Here is a 23,567-nt window from a genome sequence, read left to right as displayed (position 1 = left end):
TTAATAACTTGGTAACAGCAGCTGTATAGAAATCAGCAATAATCATTGATCAGCACCAGGCTAGCACTATAACGATGTTGATCATTATATATCATCCAGTGTAACGTAGAACTAATACTCTGTGGACAGGTGTGAACATGCTCATGAACTCTTGTCACACCATTTTCAATTAGTAACATTTTTGAGAGAAGATAACTTCAAATAATAAGGGATTGTTCATAACACGACTTCATAATAAGAAACATTTGTGATAAAATAATTCCAGCTTAAAAATATTGTAATAGGATAACTCCAAAGTAGAAATATGAGCATTAAAACCCAAATACAAATATTGTAACAAAAAGCAGCCTTGTTACAACATGCGAGAGAGAAAATGAATGACAAGTTGTCAATATACTCAGTTATACACCTGGTTGTTTATATTGCAATATGAAAGAGCATATATATTTACATATTGTACATAGAACAACAGATAGTATCATATATATACAAGCTCCAGCAGGGTGCTACAAGTAACTGTAGCTAGTTATGATTACTAGTCACTACAGATTAAGTGTGAAACTGTGGAGTTGGACACGTCACATATGCGGTTAGTTCAGGCAGTCCTCCAGCACATGTCAATTCTTCCTCGACACTCAGACTGAGACATGTTATTTGCCACTCTTCTTCTGTACCAGTTCCTTAAACTACAGCATCACAAAAGAAAAAATTATATACTGCCTATCATGGGTATATTCTTGTGATATTTTGGCAACTTTCCAGAATGATTTAAAAAGATTATATACATGTATAAAATATATATGTTTTATAACCGTATGCTAGTTGAATGCCCGAGTAATAAAAAGACTGCACAGAAAATATATTTTTATTTAACATTTAACAACATTTACCATTAAAACTTTTAAACTTCGTATCACCGCAAAAGTGTTTTGTGCAGTTCAATTAAATTAAGAGAAAAACTAAAACAACTGTAAAGGTGTTTACATGAGCAAGTAACGACTAGATAAAGCTTGTTACTATGACATTACAATAAAAAATGATTTGGCAATGATACAATTAATACGAGCTAAAAAACAAAATAAAAATCGTGAATGTGTCGAGCTAATAATAACAACGAGTACATAGAAGTGTATGTAAAAAAGGTTACTTTTGCTGTAGAAGCTATCTATCAAAACTTTGAATACGATGATACTGGCACCTCTTGATACAGGTACCTTTTGATAATGGTACCTTGTGATGCTGGTACCTCTTGATACAGGTACTTCTCGATATTGGTACAAACCTATAGCAGTCAAGCACACGAGAGTACTTTGTCTGACTGAATGGAGAAAGCACGTAGAGGCAACTCCTACTCGAGATAATAAAACAAAAAACTGTTCACGTGAAAAGTTTTCGGCTTTTACAGTTTTAGCGAATGCCTTAGGAAGAATTGGAAATTGATGGTGTTGTGAAATTTAAAACGGCACATTTGAAAATTACAAACTAAAAAGAAGGTAATGGATTTTGAACAAGCTTTTAAAAAACTTTTAAGGAAAAGAAAAACAAGCGCAAAAGGTCTTATTAATTACTAATAAAAGTACATATTTAGCGTGTGCAATCTCAATGAGGATAGATAAAATAATTGAGAATGATAGGAATGGCTTAGCCTAGTGGTTAGGCGCGATTGTTTGTAGACTTGCGATGAGTTCAATTTTAGTGCCGTGCGGATTTTTTATTGCTATATTTTAATCGTTATAATTGGACACAGGGATAACAGACCAACAAAAGTCAATCATTGAGATTAATGATTTAGATTTAGGTGAATGTGTATTCCGGTCATGATGTAACTAAAGGGTCACTACATACTGCTCAACTTGAGTAGCTGACATACACACAGTAAACCTCTACAGGTTAATCCGTTCTGATATCTACTTCCTAATGTCATATGTTGGAGCAAACATTCTTATAGGAGTGCATTATATTTCGTTAATTCGTCACAGAAACTAAAAAGCAATTATAAATACTTCAAGTAATCACACATAGCATTAAAACAAAAATATTACGTAAAACTATGTGAAAATCTAAATTATATGCAAAAATTAAATTAATGAAATAAAAAAAATGAATGCTTATTGCTACTTTGCCTTAGAGAGACTTGATAAAAAGGGAGGGTTCAGCAATTCGCAAGTTTGAAGGAAGAGTGAGTGATACAAATGCTTGGAATAACGTGCTGTAATTTAAACTAGATATGATTTAAATTATTTTTTATATGGTTTTTAAAAACGTACGCATTGCATATGTTGATTTATAGGCTAAAGTTCTAGATCAATGAATCTAAATAGGTTTACATAATGAACAAGCGTTATTATTGACGAGTCAGTTATTATGTTATAAAATAACACAAAATACTATCTTTTAGTAATTTAATAATGATGAGTGATTATTAAATGAATAGATCGATTGATTAAACATTAGGTATTTAAATCCAACTGAAATAAAGCTTCCAACCTACTTTCACTAAAAATTGTGTTAAATGATTAAAAAAAAAAATTACTCCAATGCCGTAAGAGGAACAACTCCCACTCAATTTCTCAGCTTACTCGTACTTCCAATACTAAGTGTTTTTAAATGTAAAAATACAAAACAGTTTCCATTCGATTCACTCAGTCCAGCCTGGTATGGCATTAAACAGTAAAGGAGGCACAACTCCCACTCAATTTTATCAGCTCATTCCTTGTATCACGAAAGCCCAGTGTTTCAGACATAGATATAATAAACCCTTATATAGATATAATAAATAGGATTTACTATATCTATGGTTTCATATAATGTAAAATCATGTAAAAATAAGGAACAGTTCCCATTTAATTTACTCTGTCAAGCCTGGTGTTGCAAAATATGGTAAAAGAGGCACAACTCCCACTTATTTTACTCAGCCCGACTGTTATACTCTTGAAGGAAGTGCGCTAGATGGAAAACGGGGCAAATCCTCCCAGGGCCTCTGTTCAAGTTAGGCCACCTAGCTTAAGAGAAATGACACTCAGCTAATCTGAAGTTACAATAGCATTCTTTTACATACATGCAGAATTTAAAAGAATGGTATAGTAAAGCGATATTGGAGTTGTTAACTATAAAGCAATATTGGAGATGTCATACCGCATTCCTGTTCTTGTACCACAGCAAACCTTCAGTATTCACATTCTTGAACGAGCCAATGATCATTCAGCTCTAAGAAAAGCTATGTATTGTACAAAACAACCTAAGTCAGATTAGCAGATGAGTTGCCTGACTGCAACTATTCGTACCTGTGACAGAATCTTTTTCTCCCTTTTGCTTCTCTCTTCATAGTTAAACATGGCGAGAGCACGCTTTTCATCAGCGCTGTAGATCTGGTTTTCCTTTCTCAATCGTACCGCTTCCATTCGTCGATGCCTTGAGCCACTCATGACAAACCCTATAAATAGATGCTAGGCATCGGTAAATGTATTTACAACGCAACAACTACTAAATATATATTCAACTCGTCAATTTAGGCTAACGAGTCAATTCACTTGTCTTTAAAATTTCAGTCAACTAATAGGAGTAAAAATAACAGATTTATGGTTTTTCCAGATTATTGTAACATGTTTTTCACTTCTGATCTGTTCCGTTTGCAAAAGTTACAGCAACGACATGTATTTGTGTTACATTTTTTAATCCCAGACACATCTTCCTAATAGCTAATTTTAACAATTTTCACAGCAAGCGTTCACCTCGGCACACGTATAGCGATAAGAGACCATCTTTATCTCTATTTATTTGCCACGGCTTTAAAAAACTTGCAAAAAAAACCTTCAGAGTGATAAAAGGGCACTACAGGCCCACAACCACCTGTAATGCTTGTAAAATGAACAGAAATTGAGACAATGCAAAGTGAAAAGAGAAGACAAATCTAGTATTGAACAAAACTATATGAAAATGAACAGAGGTGCTTTCTGAACAGTGCTTGAGACAACTGATTACAGGAGTATTAGCTGAATGAGTTGTTATTGTCAGGGTACACAAAGACACTAAGTTTAAAGATAAACTTGCATAAAATTTTAGCAGATTTTATCAGAAAGTATCAGTATTTTTCTATCATTAGCGATTGTTTTTGATGTTTGATGTGATCTGACTACCAGGATGTTTCAAGATTAAATTGATAAAACTCAATTGTGGTTATGACGCTCAGAAGAAAAACATGTGTGAAATGACATCCCTAGTTGCTATAGTTGATATAAGCCATTGCATTTAAGTTGCAGCGCTGCGCCTCCACTCTGTCGGTCTCTTTGCAACATAAACACTATAATGTTCGTTTGATCTGAGCATTCTAATCATGATCAAGTTTCATTGATTTTAATCTAGAAACATCCTGACAATCAGTTTATCTCAAACATCAAAAACAATCGTAAATGATCAAAAAATACCGCTACGTTCTGATAAAATTTACTAAAATTGTGTGAAAGTTCATATTTAAGCAGGGATAGGACACTATTATATAGATATTAATAAATCCCACTTTATCACTGTGTGTCTGTCTGTTAGTCCACATAAACAGAATGAATTTCTACAGTTATTTGGCTGATTTCATTTAAACTTCACAGAAAAATGCTTCATACTTTCTACCAGGTCGTTCAAAATCTTTGATTTTAAAACTGTGTCTGGTTCCTCAGAACTAGCCCATCAGACATTCACCAGCAGGTTGGAGATGAAAGAAATCCCGGGCTTACTACTAGTAAAGGTTACATATTGACAACACACAGCCTAGTACCATGCCATCTCACCTTTGATATCAGTGAGAATCACTCATTATGATAATTTATAGTCTTACCAAATTACATAGAGATGAGACAACTGAGAACCCTACACCAATAAATCAGTTAGTTCATAATTATTTCTAGGAATAACGAGTTCGTGAGACCTTTCAGACTTAAGTTTGAATTGATCCAACACACAAATTCTTCTGTTTAGCATGACCAATTTCATGAATTAGTTCCTACTCCATGTACTGCTTAAACAAGGATAACACAGTACCTTCCTGGTTTTATCTTCGCTCACATATCAATCATAAATTGTCATGCGATTTCCTCAAAACACAGTAGGCAATTAGAGTATTAAAATTCTTTCCCGTTAAAATCTCCTTTAAGAAGTGTGCGGAGTAGCAACGCTTCTTATCACTTAGTGGCACAACAAGGTCTGCTGATAGCACCAGCCATGACTAACTATGCATTTTCAGTAGCTCTTTAAAAAGGAAGACAGATGGAATCACTAAATAGCAATGCTTAAGTCTTTAATGAATTTAAAAATGATTGATGAATTAAACATATGTTACTATATTTTGACATACTTTGAAGCTACCTATTTGTCTGTTATTTGAAACTATTAGCAGGAGTTCTACAAAAATCAGAGTTTCAACTGATTTCACTCTGCGAACAGCTTCAAACATTTTGTAAAATTTACTAAATCAGATTTTATATTGCCACAAGTACTAAAGATTAATTAGTTTGGTTTGCAAACACGAAACCTAATAGCATGCAAAAAAATTAGCGTTAATTTAGAACTTTCATCTTTAAGGTTTTTCAAATCTCATCCAAGCGAATAAATTTCAAAAACATGTGAAGACATTTTCTTTTAAAAAATGTGAGCGTTAGCTTTTCCCAAACACCACCTAAGGGCAGTAAATCATGAACCATATGATTGAGATATGAAAACCTTGATGTCAAGGTGACTCTCCACCATGTGACCTTGCTATAGCCGCTCTATAGAAGCGTGTGAAACTTGAATAGCATTGGGAGAATCAAATCTTTAAAGAACAAAACACATATGGTCTACTTAGCTAGTAGATATCGTCTTTATGTAGGCTGAATATTCTGCTAAAAGAATTACCACACTCATTCATCCACCCAGGAGAAATTTTGATAACCAGCAAACTCAACAGCCGGATAAATAAAACAAAAAGATGAGTGAATGCGTCCCAACTATTGTTCCGTCGTTACCGTGACAACACTTGTCAACAAGGAGGTGTTATGCCAGAAAGCTGCCATTCTAACGTGATCATTCTCTCATTAATATACTGTTCTGATTAAGTCAATTATCATATCCTCTTAGGGAGAGATATGTCTGTGAAACTTACAGCATATCATAACTTGAGCGCGTCATGAATTCTAATTATCATATCAATGAGAAACTAAATGTACTATAAATAGACCATGAAGAATGGAGGTCTAACCCAATCATGTTGTATCAAACGACAGTAAGGAAACATTGACATGTTCCAACATTCTAGCAAATAATGTTACGACGCTTATAATGTAAAATTTGTAGTTTTTCACTTATTTACACCAACGGGCAGACAAATCCTAAATTTTAACCTATCCAAAACCCTGCATGATGCAAGATTAAGTTGTTTGGTTTTAAAATGGGTGCTTATGAATTCGGCAAACCAAAATTCTGAATTGCATAAAGACGTATGGCTAAGCAGGTCTCTGCCATCAAGCGATGTTTTGCTGAGATAATTCCTGGTGTCTGTGCCAGGAATTAGTAAGCACAGATGGCAGATGACACAAAATGAATAAATAAAAAACCTCATCCGACTTTTGGCATTTTCAACTCTTTTTGTAAGAATTTTGGTGTCATGGTTAATCCATCTCAGAGTAAAATTGGTCTACATTCTAAAGTCTGAAGAAAAACAAAAAAGGGGAAAATATTTGGGGCCAAGTCATTGGATGGAGACGAGAAGACAATAATGTTTATGACCGTTTGGAAGAAAGCCTCTAATAGATTGTTACCTTGCCCACACATCTTGCGAGCCTTCTCCAGCAATCGCTCAGAATGCAAAAATCAAGTGATGTAATAAGCAATGAAGTAGTAACAGAGAAATTTGCCAAATGCTTGAGCAAAAGGATCATTAGAGCATAGGTACTGGTTCAATCAGTGAGTTGTCTGCTCTTTTACTAATAGTAAACACTACTAAACTAGTAAGGCAGTGCATGAGATCATATGCCTTCTATTCAGTTTCCCTTGGGTTGGGAATTTTTCTCATCGGGTGACCAGGTATGACTAGGGTATTTATTGTGTTCTTAATATAATGTTTAATAGTTAGGATGATAAATTAGCAGATTTAAATTTATTGTCTTTACTATTTAAATAAACTATATTACTCATATGAAACCCATCAAAATTCTAAACTCAGAAAGCCCGAGTTCAGTATAGAGACCACTTATGCTCATTTATACTTACTTGCTTCCTTATACTTACATTTTGGAAATTTACCAAATAGTAAGTCCACTAGTAATACAGTCAAACCTCGTCATAAAACGTTATCCGCTCCGGGTTTTACTTTGTAAGAACACACAGTATATTGTTTGATTCAAACCTAACATTTAAAACACTGATAAATATTTCCCCTTTATTACATATAGCATTCACCCCAACAAAAAGTTTAAATTAATTTAACTTAAATATTAAATTAATATTTTTAGGTTTTAAGTTTTAAAAGCCTTTTTATTTTTACTTATAAAACTTGGTGTTTTGAGAAAATGTGGGCATCATATGATGGTACTTGCTTCATATTAAGTCATACGTTGCAAAGCCGTTTGATGTTAGGATAGATAGCCTATGCATTTTATTATCACTGATCAGCCATTCAAAGCAAATTATACCATGAGATAAAAATATAAAATAAAGAATAGTAATGTAAATTATGAGTATTGGAAGAAAAATCTCTCTTTACATAACTCTGTTATATAATGATTAGCAAAGTGTTGATGTCTGGTATAAGTTGTAGTGGTTTTCTGAACAAGTAAGAATATAATCGATGGCCAGGTAGATTGAAGACCTGATCTGCGTATTTTAGACAGCAAATATCTACTAACACATTTAGCTCATCAGCATTAATAGCATTTAGACGCTGGTCATAATTGTATGATCATGTCTGACTGTATACTCTGTATACTCTGTATACTGTTGCTTGTGGTACAATCGCGACTTATTCACTGGACTCTGTTTACATTTAGTAAACAAAAGGTGCAGTGTTTGGTGAGCAGCGATGCAAACCGGTTGATGCCGTGCTTGTAATTTTGTCTGACTCTGTTAGTAATCCATAGGCAAAGCAGCAGGAAGAGAGAGAAGAGCAGCCAATAGCTACATCCTGGTTCACATTATACATTGATTAAATCCTTTCAAATTTTGCAGCCTTCGAAGCATTTGGGAAACTATCTTCACAAAAATAGATAAACAAGAATTATTTATGACTGCCTAAGCTTAGACTCTTACAATAATAAGTTCTGCGGAAAATAGCTTGTTTTTTAAAATTAATAATTCTTGTTCAACACAAGAACTTCGTTCACTAATAATAGGTGGATGATATAGGCTAGAATATACAGCTATAAGCTATATGAACCGTGTTCCTCAAAGTTGCAGCGCTACGGGTCTCTATTCTGTCGGTCTCTTTTCGACTATAGACGTCATAACTGCACTTTCGCTTCATCTGAGTGTTTGAATTGTGATCAAATTTTATCGATTTTAATCTTGAAACACAGGCAGTCAGATCACCTCAAACATCAAAAACAGTCTCAAATGATAGGAAAGTATCGATATTTTCTGATAAAACCTACTAAAATTCAGTGTGAATTCATCTTCAACTGTTCAACATAGGCTTTAATTAAGCAAATGCAGAGTGATGCCATCCAGGCTCACATAGGTCAAGCAGAGCCACTAACTATATCCAACTAAACTTTCTCATTTACAGAGCAAACCAACATAGCTAGTGTTCATCCTCGTGTGCTGTCGATTTCCTCTCAGCACCTGGCTTCAACAACGCCAAACTTTGATCGGTCATAAAACTCAACAACAATAATACTAATGGATGCTCAAAAAATAAAAACAGAAAAGCGTGACTTGACACACTTCTTCTCTGAGCAATTAAAAGGATTACTGAAGCTGGACTTCTTCCTAATCCTCTGATAGACTATTAACATTTTTCTCATTTTCTCTAAGTCTTAGCCTGGATCCTTCCTCTCACATCGCTCTGTTTATTTCAGCCTTGGAAAATAACCAGGGTTAATATTTTATCTATGATAATCAATCATTTATTTACTCTCATGTGGACTGCTTGTAAAACTGTACATGTGGACGGCTTGTAAAACTGTACATGTGGACTGCTTGTAGAACTGTACATGCGGACTGCTTGTAAAACTGTACATGTGGACGGCTTGTAAAACTGTACATGTGGACTGCTTGTAAAACTGTACATGTGGACGGCTTGTAAAACTGTACACGTGGACTGCTTGTAGAACTGTACATGCGGACTGCTTGTAAAACTGTACATGTGGACGGCTTGTAAAACTGTACATGTGGACTACTTGTAAAACTGTACATGTGGACTACTTGTAAAACTGTACATGTGGACTACTTGTAAAACTGTACATGTGGACTGCTTGTAAAACTGTACATGTGGACTGCTTGTAAAACTGTACATGTGGACTGCTTGTAAAACTGTACATGTAGATTGCTTGTAAAACTGTACACATGGACTACTTGTAAAACTGTACATGTAGACGACTTGTAAAACTGTACATGTGGACTACTTGTAAAACTGTACATGTGGACGGCTTGTAAAACTGTACACGTGGACTGCTTGTAAAATTGCACATGTGGACTGCTTGTTCAACTGTATGGGTGAGATGCTTATGAAATTGTACACATGGATTGCTTGTGAAATTGTACACATGGACTGCTTGTGAATTTGTACACATGGACTGCTTGTGAATCTGTACACATGGACTGCTTGTGAATATGTACATGTGCACTACTCGCAAGCTAATACAGTAGCAGGCTAATAGCTAACAAATCATTTTCTCACTTGGGTTGACAGTAATTATAATTATTCAAAAATGAATCATATGTGATGTTCTAATTTTCAGAAAGTTACGAAATTTCGATGAATTTTATTTTATGTCTTATGTGCTCCCATACAAAGTTGTACTTTATATCGCTAAGGGATTATCATCAATGCTCCTGCACAATACGCTACATTTTGGAAGCAAGTGTCAAGCTAAGATGGCATCATGAATTAATGTGTTATAACTGCACCAATAGGTAAAATTAGCAATTATAGCTGTCGCCACTAAAAATGACCTCAGATCACTGTATATGAAACATGTACCGACAGAAATAGGTCTCCATTAAAAATGATTGCATAACAAGGAAACATCTACCACTGTAATGCATGAGAGAATAACTCTTGATTGATTTTTCTACTAGAAGAGAGCAAGCCTCACCTTGTTCCTCATAGGCAGTGATCTCTTCAGGAAGCAAACCAATTTCACCACGACGTGGAATTCTTTTTCCGTCAGCGATGTAGGCTGCCATGGCAGCACCCTCTCCTGGCAGCAGAGCCTTTCCAAAGCTGTAAAAAGAGCATATAACAGGAATTCTCACTACAAAAGAAATCTTACGGAGCACAATAAATTTTGCACTAGTCATAGGCATGCACAGAAAGTAGCAACATTATCTAATGACGGCAATACTTAGAGAAAAGCCGCTGATCCACTAACCACTCATACAGATGCTTCCAGAGATCTCATGGAACTTAAATAGCAAAGATAGCGAGAAAACCATACAGTTAATTATTAGAGCCAAGTCTGACTGCGAACACCACCCTTCCTTACACCAAATTTGCAGTCTACAGAACCCAGGGTTGGTTGTTAGGGAAAAGTATTGCATCGCAACGGATTTGAACTCGAACATTTGTCCTAGCAACAGGCGAGCTACCGTCTGCACCACTCAACCACCTTGCTGCATTGTGGAATAATTGTGCACATAATTATTACACATGATGATCTCTCACGGCGTATGGAATTGCCTGGGTACTAGTATTAAATAATATTGTATGATTTCTTGATGAAGTTTTCCAAACCTTGGATAAAAATTCTGTCTCACTTTGAAGAACTGCGACCCAATACCTTCTCAATGGAAAGTTAGGAAAAATGACTTTTTTTCCGCTAAATGTTCTCTGATAAGAAAAATGAAGCCCCAAACAAACAGTAATAGTGACACCACCTACCTTTATTCTTAAAGAACACACACGCAGACGTTCCATTACTTCTTGCTTATTCCTATCCCACTACTTATAGCTAGTGCAATAATATACTAGTGATGTCCACATTGATAATCCGATATTAACGAATCAAACTAGCAAACTTTTTGTCAACGAGGACAAATCTGTGCAAAAAAGATTTCATAAGGATTAGTTATGTCAGCTAATAGATGGTACAGGTTAGAGAAGAGCTGCTAATGTGTCTAGCCAGGGATGCTTAAATAAGTAGTACATGTTTGAGAACGGCATGGCTACGCCCTAAGGATGACACACGCTAAGCCTTAGTTCACCACAAAAACTCCTATAAATAATCATTATGAGACACGCACCTCTTCATCTTCCGAAATTCCAAAATATTTCCCTGCACCTGCTTATAAGATACGCTATTTTTAGAACCAAAATTGTAATTTTGTATGATTTTTTTGGCAGAATGATTGCGGTCTTTTTATCGATAAATAAATCAATGAAAGTATGTAAAAAACACGCTGAAAGTGACACGTGTTGTCAGCGCTTGGCTCTTGACGATATAACTGCCAGATTGAAATGTACGTAAAATGTATTACAATATGTTTATAAGCGATCACTGATAGATATGAACTTTATTATACATATAAAGTTCAAATGGTCACCGCCGTTCAAAGAAGATTAGATCATACGACAAAAATAAAATAAAGAATAATAAAATAAGTAAAGTAAAAGAGATAATATATTTAAGCTCTCTTATTCCACTTCATTGTATACCAAGACTGAGAGAGCGAGCAGTCTAAAGATAGAACACTATCAGTAGAAGTGTGCATCAGGCTAGTTAATATTCATGTCATCAAAAATATAGCTAAAAATATTTATGTTGCCCAATATCACAACTGAGCGTGTTGAATATAACTGTTGTATTCGCTTATTTGAAGTCATATGCATGTATATAACTTGAAATAAGCAACTAAGAATGTATGTCATGTGATCATATCTGTACAGATTGTTGTCTTCAAGTATTAGTAAGTGAAATGTTCAGAATTTAACCTACGTAATCATTCACAAACATAATTTTACAGCTGTTTGGTTTACATATATTTGAAATCCTGACAAAATAAAGATAAAATTAAAATACAATTTATGGTTATTGACTAAACAACAATGTTATTGAAGCAACAATGTTATAGGTGAGAATTTTAGTTTTCCAACAAAAGGTTCCAGTTTATTTCACGCACCACTGTAAGTAGTTTTGGGTGCAAACAGACAGGTTGTCATCGACCTTTGTTTTTTACTTGGAGCTTTATTAATATTCTCTTATGCCATCTGTGACAATTTTGAATGAAACCTCGACATTGTTTCACTGCAAGCGTCTGCACGCCGACTAAAACTGTAAACACTAAGATTACTTTAAATCCAAACAACTTCTCAGCTAAGCGGATAGATGTCCCAACAATAAACCCCCAGACAACAGTTATACTTTAGACGATGAAATGAAAACGACCAAGGCCAGTTACTTCACACCGAGTGGAATATTGATAATTATCAGAGGAATAATAAAAACCGCAGGCACACGAATGAAGGAAAAACGTCTGCTCAGATCTGATTGATAGGCAGAGAGCTGTCAGAAGAAGCAGAGATGAGACAGAAGACTGGAATGCTGATTAATGATTTTTGGGTGGGTAGAAAGCTCCACCTAGGCGGCCATCACGTCACGCATGCGTTAATGTTGCCGCGGATGTGAGCTAAAGCGACCAATGTGAACTTAGTTATAAGGTCTGCGGGTGACAGAAAGAGCTCAGTGTGGCAGGAGACTCGATAGGGACGCGCAACACCATTCTGAAGAGGTAAGTATCATTATTGCATTAAACATACATTGAAAAAAGAATCCCGCCAAATAGATTACCAAATTTTTTTTAATGTTTTAGATTATGAGGAAAACGTGACAGTGATTTGACGGAAAATTCTACATCCAAATACCTTTTTAGACATTTTCAATCATAAAACAGAAGAAGACATCAAATGAATTCCAAACCGTCACCTGCTTTTCTAAATCTCTGAATGAAAAGGCATTTTATTCTTCTGCTTTCTCACAAGGAACAAATTTAAAGATACTAACTGTGGTTTGACGTTTAAATGGAGATTATAATACCCATTGGTATTTCATAATTGTAATGACATAATTTCAAGTTTAGGCACATCTCTGTCAGAAGATAAGTGTGAGTCTACTGCCGACAGCAGTTAATACTATCTTCCCCAATTATATAATTCCTTGTTGTTAGTAGCAAAGCGTAAGAAACCCAAAACCTCTATACTATTTATTAACAAATTTGGATGAAGTCAAATTTTGTGAAACCAATCATTGAATTTGAGTGATGGCAGATAAGTCAATAACAGTGTTTTCACAGCAGACAATACTTTCAATAATATAACATTATTAAAGTGTCTTAACAGAATAACACCGCTTTATTATTCACATGAAAAAGCTGTAAGACTTCCAACAATTTTGTTCGTAAAGTTATAAAGTTGATATAATTCTGTGTAGACCAGGGATGGTATACGAAACACTAAAAAGCATTTACTTGGTTAGCACGTAGCCTCCTTACTAAACCATAGGCCTACCACCTACCACATTATTCATTTAAAAGCGTATAATGAGAAACGGCATTTACTTCCAACTGTACCATAGTTTACCTTAGTTAATAAATTTAATTTAATTTCCAGTTGTAATTTAATTTTCTTAGTTAATTTTCAGTGTTTATGTTTTGTCTCAGCTTATGCAAATTTAAAAATATCACCTCAAATACGTAATATTTCAATGACTCAAGACACTTACCTTAGCATGGCTACTAAACTGGTATAACATAATTCAACTCTCTGGAGAACTGTTCATATCGTGTGTACCATAACCTGTTTTACATAGAGATGAGATTAAGACGGATAAAGTTGATAACACTTTCAGGTAGCCAGAGAAATGAAGGTATTACTAGTGGTTTGTTCAGTGCTAGCGGCGGTGAATGCCCGTGTAATGAGAAGACCCAAGTTCGCCCCTTCAGGACCGCTGGATGACACCACAGGTTGGCATGAATACAGACCATACGCACGCATATGGGCTGGCCCGAGTCTATAGCTAATTTATATGCAATATCAATTGGCATTTGTAACTAAAACAAGAACTGGGAGGAAACCTGTCAGTTGAAACTCAAATGCAGCCAGCCTCGCCAACTAGTTACACCCATGGTTTTGTCAGATGAAGCTGTACTTCGATTGCACAACATTTAAATTTACTATTGTAAAGGCCACATTTCAGGAGGTATAGAGCACCACATTTAAATTTATCATTCTAAAGGCCACATTTGAGGAATTTCAGAGAACCTTTAAAATTCTCTTTTATAATTTATTTTTAATTATTTTATATTGTTTTATAGCAAATATTATAAATAGCCTCATACAAACAATGCATGAAGTCTGAATGAGTCATTTCATGTGTTTTTGGTAACCACTAAGCAATATGGTCACATTCAATATTGTTGTAGTGGACATCTGCTATGATGGCAGCGTAAAATTTCTCGCTGACAAAGATAATCTTTGCTGGTACTGGGAGTGCGTGGAGACATCTCAGAACAATGAGATAAATATACAGCTGTTGCCAAGGCGATGCGCACTCGGTAGTAAAATGCCATACACGTATGTATACTCTCATGCATCCAACATTAGAACTTTTATGTCAAAAATGTCAGAGGTAGTACAAACGTACTGGATTAATTTGAATTACATCGTTCTTTTTCATATTAGAATTAGATTTGCATCAAAAGCATAGTATAGAGATCTATACTATGACTTGTGTATTATTGATCACGTATTCCAGCTCACCACACTTCCATCAATCACATCCCAAAATCGTTGAACATATTGCCTTATCCCAAACTTGCTCATTTCTGCATTTGTATTAGATTTTAAAATCTTGCGTAAACTATGACCAGAGTATTTGTATTTAGCCTTACACAAATGACATGACAAATATCATTGTGTATGCCGTGACACCAACATACTACATCCACCATCGTATGTTACAGTTTATGAATTTACTGTTACCACAATTCATTAGCCCGACTGCTCAGCAATAATTTTAAATTACCAATTTTTAAAACACTTTTGTTCAACTCACTCAATGATTCCTGATATCTGTATTTTCATTTTGGTTTTTGCATGCAACAAAAAGCATAATTTTTGTTGATGATTTACCAATGCAGATACAAAGTTATGCATACATACTACTAGTGCTTCATACTCGCAGCTGTGCAATCAGTTATCAGTCACCTCAACAAAAGAATGATACCACAATTTTCTTTGGGAGGGACCACCCTAATTACTTTATGTCAAGAAGTTCAACCAACTCCTTGCGAGTTCTGTGTCGTAACTCACAGAATCAATAGCTAGATTCTCCTTATATCCAACTGACGTGTTTTGGATGTTGATGGTACTCCCAGCATTGAAATGATTTGATGGGCTTTGTTAAAAATGATAGCTTGTCATGCCATTTGCCTGACAAGATGAAATATTTTTGATAAATAGCTATATATAACCCAGTTTAAATTAGATTAGATACACCTGCCCCATCATGTGATTTGTATCAACCATTTTCTCGCCTTTCTATGCTTGTCTGTAGTTAAATGAAGTACTCTCTTATTTCGTAGATATACGCATGGTCTGAGCAACCCGTGTTCCTTCAATTTCAACACCAAAATCTCTTTCGAGTGCACGAGGGCAGATGATCAATCAGTCCATAAGGTATGGCAGAAAGGCTAATTTATAAACTAAAAATACATACGCTTAGTATATGTAGTGTATCCCAGTAATTTAGTTCAGAAGATATAATAAAATGCCTTCCTAGTTTATAAAATTTATAAGCCTATTATATATAATGTATCCCAGTATTTCGGTTCAGAATCGACGCTCAAAGCGTCATTGGTTGTTACAATTAAAATTCCTTGTCCTTTCACTAGATGGTTAGTAAAAACATTATCTTTGCTGAATTTTTCCTAAAATAGCATAAAGACATAAAATATGTAGAATATGAAGAATTACCATGGCTGAAAATCTTGCAACAAAAGTTCTATCCTGGTTTAAGTTCTGCAAGCGCCTGATTAATTGGGGCAACTGAGTTCAAAATCATAATCTCCTAATAAGGTATTGTCCATTTATACAGGAGCCAGAATGTTTCAAGGACTTTGTCTGCCACAACAATGGAACAGCCACCTATGAAGGATCCGTGTGCTGGTGCGACTGCCCAGAAGCTTGGAGCGGCAATTTTGATTGCTCTATTCCAAAGCAAAAACCAGCCGTGCTAAATGCAACAAGCAATGGCACAGAATGTAAGCAAAAGAGTGTTCTTTAGAGTTCTACCTTTCTGTTTCTCTAACTAATCCTGAAAAGATTCTTATAAATTCTATAGCCTTTAAAATTATTGGCTAACGTTATCATAACTACCTTGGTAACCAGTCTGGACTTGAGAAAATTTGAGAAATAGTTCATTTTCAGACGGTTCCAAGTCAAACAACAACCAATCGGAATGTAGACTTTTAGCAAGCTCTGAAGAACCCAAATTCCAACGAAATTTCCATCAAGAAGCCAGCAATAATTCAACTAATTACTTTGCTGAAGCTTTGAACCAGATCAGTGGTTTTAGACAGTAGCAGTAGGGCAATAATAGGGTAAGACTCTTTTAATAAGAGGCTCACAGGGACCAGTTCTTACAGGTGCTGATGAAGTTCCTCCATGTTCTCTGCCTAACAACTTCTGTGCGAACAACGGAACATGCCACAATCTATGTGGAGACTTCTGGTGCGAATGCCCTGTACCCTTCACCAATGGGAAGCGCTGCGAGGGATGTGAGTTTACACTAGCAATATAAGCTTTTCTTTTCAGAAATGGAACTAGCATATATACTCAATACTAGTTACATTTGAGTTAATATAAATGCTGTTTATAAAAGACTAAGATGTGGTGTTGCCAATTTTAACCAGTAATTCTTTTTCAGATTGGTATGTCTAGTTTTTTGTGCATGATGAGTGGAATGAACTTGTAGCTAAGACAGTATTTCAGCAAAATATTCAAGTAGATAAAAATACTTTCTGTGCAAAAAATTGATAAAGGAATCACCAAATAGATAAAGAACTTGAACGCGTACATAGTCATGACGTGGTTGAATTTTGAACTTTGAGTAAAAAACTTACATTTGTCACGAGAACTATTTCTATTTATTGTTAGTTTCCTGTGACACCAACCCTTGCCAAAACGGTGGAACATGTGATCGTGGTGAAGGAGGCATTAGTGAAGTCTCGAGATGCGCATGCCCTCCAGGATTTCATGGATTTCTTTGTGAGTTAGGAAGAGCTCAAGTACGAAGCACGATAGCCCGGCAGCCTTTTACAAGCCCTACACAACCACCTGTGACTGACACACAGCCTTTTACAAACCCTACACAACCACCTGTGACTGACACACAGCCTTTTGCAAACCCTACACAACCACCTGTGACCGACACACAGCCTTTTACAAACCCTACACAACCACCTGTGACCGACACACAGCCTTTTACAAACCCTACACTGCCACCTGTGACCACCACACAGCCTTTTACAAACCCTACACAACCACCTGTGACCACCACACAGCCTTTTACAAGCCCTACACAACCACCCGTGACCATGACACAGTTTTTTACAAGCTCTAGACAACCATTTGTGAGCAACACACAGTCTTTTACAAGCCCGACACAACCACTTGTGACCAACACACAGTTTTTTACAAGCCCAACACAACCACCTGTGACCGCCACACAGCCTCTAATAACTGCTAGTGACCCAATCGTCACTGATAACTGGGATTTCACAACTAGTGGTCTATAGCGAGTGTGAACTGCTGTGTGCTATTTATGTAATGTAAAAGTTGTCAAAGTGATAGACTAACCAGAGCAACTCATTCCATATAATAAGCTTCACAAGAACATTTGAGACAAATGGATATTTGTTTCATATTTATACGGAGACCAAAATAAAGTTTGAAAGGGAAGAGAAGATGTGCAATGCTTGACTAATGTTGTGACAGTCAAGAAGAAGTGCTGATAACAATCTTTTGCCGGTTCTTAGTTGAATAAGAACAATATCAATTTATCATTAAAGATATACACAAATAATTCCAATATGCCGGTTTTTCTCTAAACTGTAATTTAGTGCAGACCAAAACGTCTAGAGTAAATGAAAGAGGATTAGACAAGCGAAAAGTAAACCACATTTATCAAACCCAAGAGAAGAGTTGATTTGATCTGTAAGTATGTAGACGCCTGCTATGTTCAATAGAATTGAATCTGCAGCCTGGTAGCATCATAACGCACCCCAAAAAGACAAAGCCAGCAAACTGGCTAAACAACAGCTACAACAGATGTGAGGACTCTCTCAGCAAGTCTAAAATATCTAAACAATTCTCTCACATCAAAACAACCGGAGATTTGCTAATAATTGGATTAAAACATATCTTTTAATTTTAACACTTTCCTGCACCTGTCAGACTGAGCTCACCTCCAGTTTTAGCTCTATGCATACACCGAAGTCATTTGCGCATCTATGTTCAATCTATTCTCAGAGCCGGATCTAGCTCAGCATCTCACCGCATATGCACTAATCTACAGATTTCAGGCCTTGTTGCTATCTTAGTAGTCTGCACATAAACGAGGACCTTCCTTATCCTTTAGCTTTTTAGCTGCAAATACTTTACCAGAATCTTGCAGCATGACAGATGTATTACTAGTCTTCTTCCACAACAATGGAAGTTGATACAAGTCACCGATAGAGGAAGCCTAACAAACATCTTGATAGCATATTGAGGTCCCCTTCCATGATCAAAGCTTATATCCATCAAAGCTTATATCCATCAAAGAGTCTACATATTGCAGTTGTGCTCTACTGAATTCCCCCCCCCCCTGGTGAAACAACAATTAATACAAAAGATACCCATAGTGCAGGGCTTCCCAAACAGGGGTGCTCACACATCTAAGGGATGCAAGCTGTTGTTTGTGAGGGGGTAATGGGGTGCAAGAATCAATAGCGATTATGATGAAAGTGTATTTGCAATCACACAAAAATTCAAGTTAATATTTTTTGCCATAACTAGTCACAACCTATCAGCAGGTCTTTTATATGTTGCTGCTGTGTGAAAACATTAGACTTTTCTTATAATAACCTTCCAATAACATACTGTTTTAGGATATTCCGAATATGTTTGTTTTTCATTATGTTGTGAGCCTTTCTTTTGCTTTATTCAAACCAAGGGGTGTGAGATTGCCCCATCAGTCGTAGGGGGTTCAGCAATTAAAATGAATAAGGAAGCGCTGCCATAGTGTGTCTGAAAATGTAGTCTAATAAATGAGTCTAGCAGGTGAATGTACCCAAAACAATTGCCTTCCTTTAGTTTATGTATTACTTTTACTTATTTCAATATTGCTTGAAAAAATATAGGCCGGGAGCTCCATGTCTCCTTTCCTTTTTTTCCGGAAGCTACTTTTTAAATTTATTTTACTATCGTTATATGGCATAATTTGAAAAAACCATTTCTATTTGATATTAAATTATTGCCATAAAACTAATATATATATATATATGTCATGTTTCAAGAAACGAATTATCATGTTACCTTTGATGTACCTATTGTTGGAAGGCGAAGAGTAAAAATTAGAAAGCCTAACTAAACCTCAATTTTAAACCTCAAGACATGATTTACTGACAGAGTTAGATGATAAGCCAGGGGTTCATCCAAGATCACAGCAAGTTCAGACTAGACTCACAATTCCTAGATTTGGCCACCAGCCTACAGCCGCAGCCAATAATTTTTAGTCTAGAGAAAACACCTTGAGATTCGAGTTTAACGGGACCGAGCTCGTATGTTTTCACTAATATCTCAAATTAAATTGTCCTATATAAAATAACTAAATACCAAGTAATCCATTCCCATCCTTGAAACTGCTAGATGAGAAAGACCAAGCGATGCAGTTCTCGTAAGCGGCCTCTTGTACACTCGGCCACTTAGCCGCTGCATTGAGAGCTGTCTCCCATGCTTGTATCTTAAACTTGTCGCGTATTTCAAAGCAAAAATTTGCTCGAAAGTTTCCTAGTATCTCACATACTGTACTGAAATAGCTTGGGTGAAGAATCCTAGAGACAACTAACCACTTATCAACATCAGGTGCGCAATTTATAGTCAATGAAAACCCTGTAACCGCGCTAGTCACATAAAACATATTTTTGCCTGAGTAGTATCAAATTTCCGCAATCCTACCTCGAAACTCCAGGCTAAGCAGCCATACCTAAATCATATGTTAGATAGGGGGTCTGCTCACTACATGAACAATTTCCAAAAGAAAATGCCTAACAAACACCAAGCCGTGAGCTGTTCATTGTATACAATCAAATAAAACATTGACTTACTCCATGCGAGAGTCATGTAACGCATCATCATCTGTAGGTAATGAAGGGCCAATAGATTCTGAGGCAGCATCACTTGTACTGGTGGTGCCGATAAGCTGAGCCTTCTTTCTGTTGGGGTTGGACAGATCTGGGATGTCTGAAGGAACTAACAACAAACACAACCTTTCATATTAAAGTGAGAATAACAAACAAACACGTAACCTGTTAGAGATGAGTAAAAGCTGGTCGAATGGACATGTAAACACAAACAGCTACTAGAGTGACAATCAGCGCAGATAGTAGGAAATGGATATGATCAAGATGAAATACAAAAACATACACAGCTTAGTAAGATACAAATTACAGTTGTCAGTCATTATGTCAAAGACGATGATGTAACATTATAATAATATTAATATTGTAATAATAATAGTAATAATAGTATTAATATTGTAATAATAATAGTAATAATAATATTAATATTGTAATAATAATAGTAATAATAATATTAATATTGTAATAATAATAGTAATAATAATATTAATATTGTAATAATAATAGTAATAACAATATTAATATTGTAATAATAATAGTAATAATAATATTAATATTGTAATAATAATAGTAATAACAATATTTTAATAATAATAGTAATAATAATATTAATATTTTAATAATAATAGTAATAATAATATTATTATTGTAATAATAATAGTAATAATAATATTATTATTGTAATAATAATAGTAATAATAATATTATTATTGTAATAATAATGGTAATAATAATATTAATATTGTAATAATAATAGTAATAATAGTAATAATAATATTCATATTGTAATAGTAATAATAATATTATCAAAACTGGGTGAGACTGTGAGAGTACTCTATATTCACAGAGGCAGCAGAGAAACGTCCAGCAAACTATCCTTTCGGCAACGACTAACAGCATTAGAAAGGTACTCCCAACCTGAGTCAATATGACCTTGACAAATAAAGGTTTAACCTAAGCATCGCATAATTTTATTCTCCCCTAATAATTGCTTTCTCTTGCACCCTTCCCTGCGCACTTTAACTCTAATGGCTGAAGTAGGAAGTTCCTGCTACGGCACAAGCACTACCATTAGCTCAAGTAATCACCTTCCATAAAACTAATTCAAATGACAACTTAAAATTCTGTTGGCAAACACGGCGGACTAACACAAAAACATGAATAAGCATATTTATTTAAGCCTTACTAAATCCAACACCGCATGGTCTATAAATTAGAATTATTAAAGACAGAGTGTTTTCATCGTTATTAATAAAAACAGACCAGCCAACCAGCACAACCCGACAAAACAATTAGTACAACTCGTGTGTGAACATAAAGTGCAAGCAACATCAAAGGCACTGCAGGTACTTTACAAGGTTTTTAAATCAGTAAAATGTCATCCGATGCGTGTCACCAAATGCCGACTATCTGGCTGGGAACCGTGCTTCTACCTAACATTATCATTCTTCACCCAGCGCAGATGACGTCTGCACTTCACCCGTCACAGATGACGTCTGCATGCATTCATTTCCATTTGGGTACATAATGTTTTGAGTTGACACCAAATAGAAATAAAACACTAAAGCAGCAGACTATATAGGTAGTTTCACAGTTGTAAAACTCCATGAAATCATCGCTAGCCATACCTGCGGTTCTCGAACTCTTTGAACCTTTTGACACCTCCAGCCACTCCTCTTCTTCTGATTCACTTTCAGACCTCCTGAATAAAAGAATGGAGTATGAACAAAAATCGAAGTAGATTTATAAACACGCGACTATTTGAACATACCCAACATTTAGAAGTTATCATCCCTTATGAACAGATAATATGTACATATACCCAATATTTAGAAGTTATCATCCCTTGTAAACAGGTAATACATATACCTTATATTAAGAAGTTATCATCCCTTGTGAACAGATAATACGTAAGCTACATATACCTGGTATTGAGAAGATATCATTCCTTATGAGCAGGTAATATAGGAAAAGACATCTCTTGCAAGCACATTTAGTTACGGAGGAATGCTTTACATACTACACACTATCATATACATACGATTTACATAAAATGCATCAAGAATTTAAGTGCAATCATTATATAACTGTAGCCTAAAATGTCGCATAAACTCCTCAGTAAAATTAACACATAATCAGATAACTTTACTTTCTGATAAACTAAAATATGAAAACAAACATTTTAAAAGATATCAACTGTCTGACAGGCGATAGTAGTGACGATCGTACACAGGGTGCAGTTGTCTCATTGAAAACCAGCCTTAAAGCAACAACACACAGGCAGTTCAAATAAAAATATTATTAAATCACTTGTAGAAAGGCTCACAACTTTAAAAGTAGAAATGAGGCAAAGAAAAGGGAATTATGGGTAATTCAATGACCTTTTGGACTTCTTTTTCTTTTTGCTTTTTTTAATTTTTCTGTCATCCTCTGAGTCGGAGTCACTCTGTTCCGAGTCTGTCGACCTTCTCTTCTTCTTCTTTTTACTCTTTTTCTTTTTATCAGATTTCAACTTCTTCAATTTCTTCTTTTCTTTTTTGCTTCTCTTTTTAGTTTCTGCGAGAGAGAAACTTCAGACATGATAGCAGTAGCTACGTTAACTAAAATGTTAAGGTAGTTAATATTGGAACACTTTCTAAACTCCTATTTTCTAAACTCAGAATCTATAAAAAATTGTAAATCCGACTAGGAACAATTACAAAAACTTTTTTATATTTGCATTTGTTTGGTCTAATCAACTTGCTTTAACTTAAACAGATGTACACATTTTTGTTCTTGTCAATTCCTATTGGTTAGGAGTGAACTGTACTCTCACGCAATTGGTTCAATAAATTGGGAAGTGGCAAAAAATGAATCGACGCCTATATTGCTCGCTTTTACAAACAAAATATGAAGCGACAATGGGTTCTGGATTATCAGTATTCTCAAAACATTTGAGCAAAACTACTAAACTTATGCTTGACCATCTATACATATATATATATATATAT

The 23,567-nt window shown here is 35.3% G+C and overlaps 2 protein-coding genes across 2 annotated transcripts in view; one reads left to right on the top strand and one right to left on the bottom strand.

Moving 5' to 3' along the window:
• Positions 1-212: 212 nt before the first annotated feature.
• The window catches only part of LOC137406168 (NKAP family protein CG6066-like), a 36,276-nt gene continuing 12,921 nt past the window's right edge, over positions 213-23,567 (bottom strand). The window contains exons 7-12 of the mRNA XM_068092701.1: positions 22,959-23,133; positions 22,206-22,279; positions 20,545-20,689; positions 10,278-10,405; positions 3,285-3,433; positions 213-686 (exon numbers count right to left, since the gene is read on the bottom strand). Coding sequence (XP_067948802.1) covers positions 651-686; positions 3,285-3,433; positions 10,278-10,405; positions 20,545-20,689; positions 22,206-22,279; positions 22,959-23,133 — 707 coding nt within the window. The 3' untranslated portion in view covers positions 213-650. The remainder of the gene's footprint in view (positions 687-3,284; positions 3,434-10,277; positions 10,406-20,544; positions 20,690-22,205; positions 22,280-22,958; positions 23,134-23,567) is intronic.
• On the top strand, positions 12,810-18,141 carry LOC137405962 (abnormal pharyngeal pumping eat-20-like). Its single transcript, XM_068092448.1, has 7 exons — positions 12,810-12,909; positions 14,025-14,139; positions 14,599-14,749; positions 15,760-15,853; positions 16,272-16,437; positions 16,822-16,953; positions 17,333-18,141. The coding sequence occupies exons 2-7, from the start codon at positions 14,037-14,039 to the stop codon at positions 17,971-17,973; spliced, it is 1,287 nt and encodes a 428-aa protein (XP_067948549.1). The 5' UTR covers positions 12,810-12,909; positions 14,025-14,036; the 3' UTR covers positions 17,974-18,141.

This window comes from Watersipora subatra, chromosome 10, assembly GCF_963576615.1.
Source record: "Watersipora subatra chromosome 10, tzWatSuba1.1, whole genome shotgun sequence".
Lineage (NCBI taxonomy): Eukaryota > Metazoa > Bryozoa > Gymnolaemata > Cheilostomatida > Watersiporidae > Watersipora > Watersipora subatra.
The sequence above is the reverse complement of the archived record's forward strand: the minus strand, read 5'-3'. Positions and strand labels throughout refer to the sequence as shown.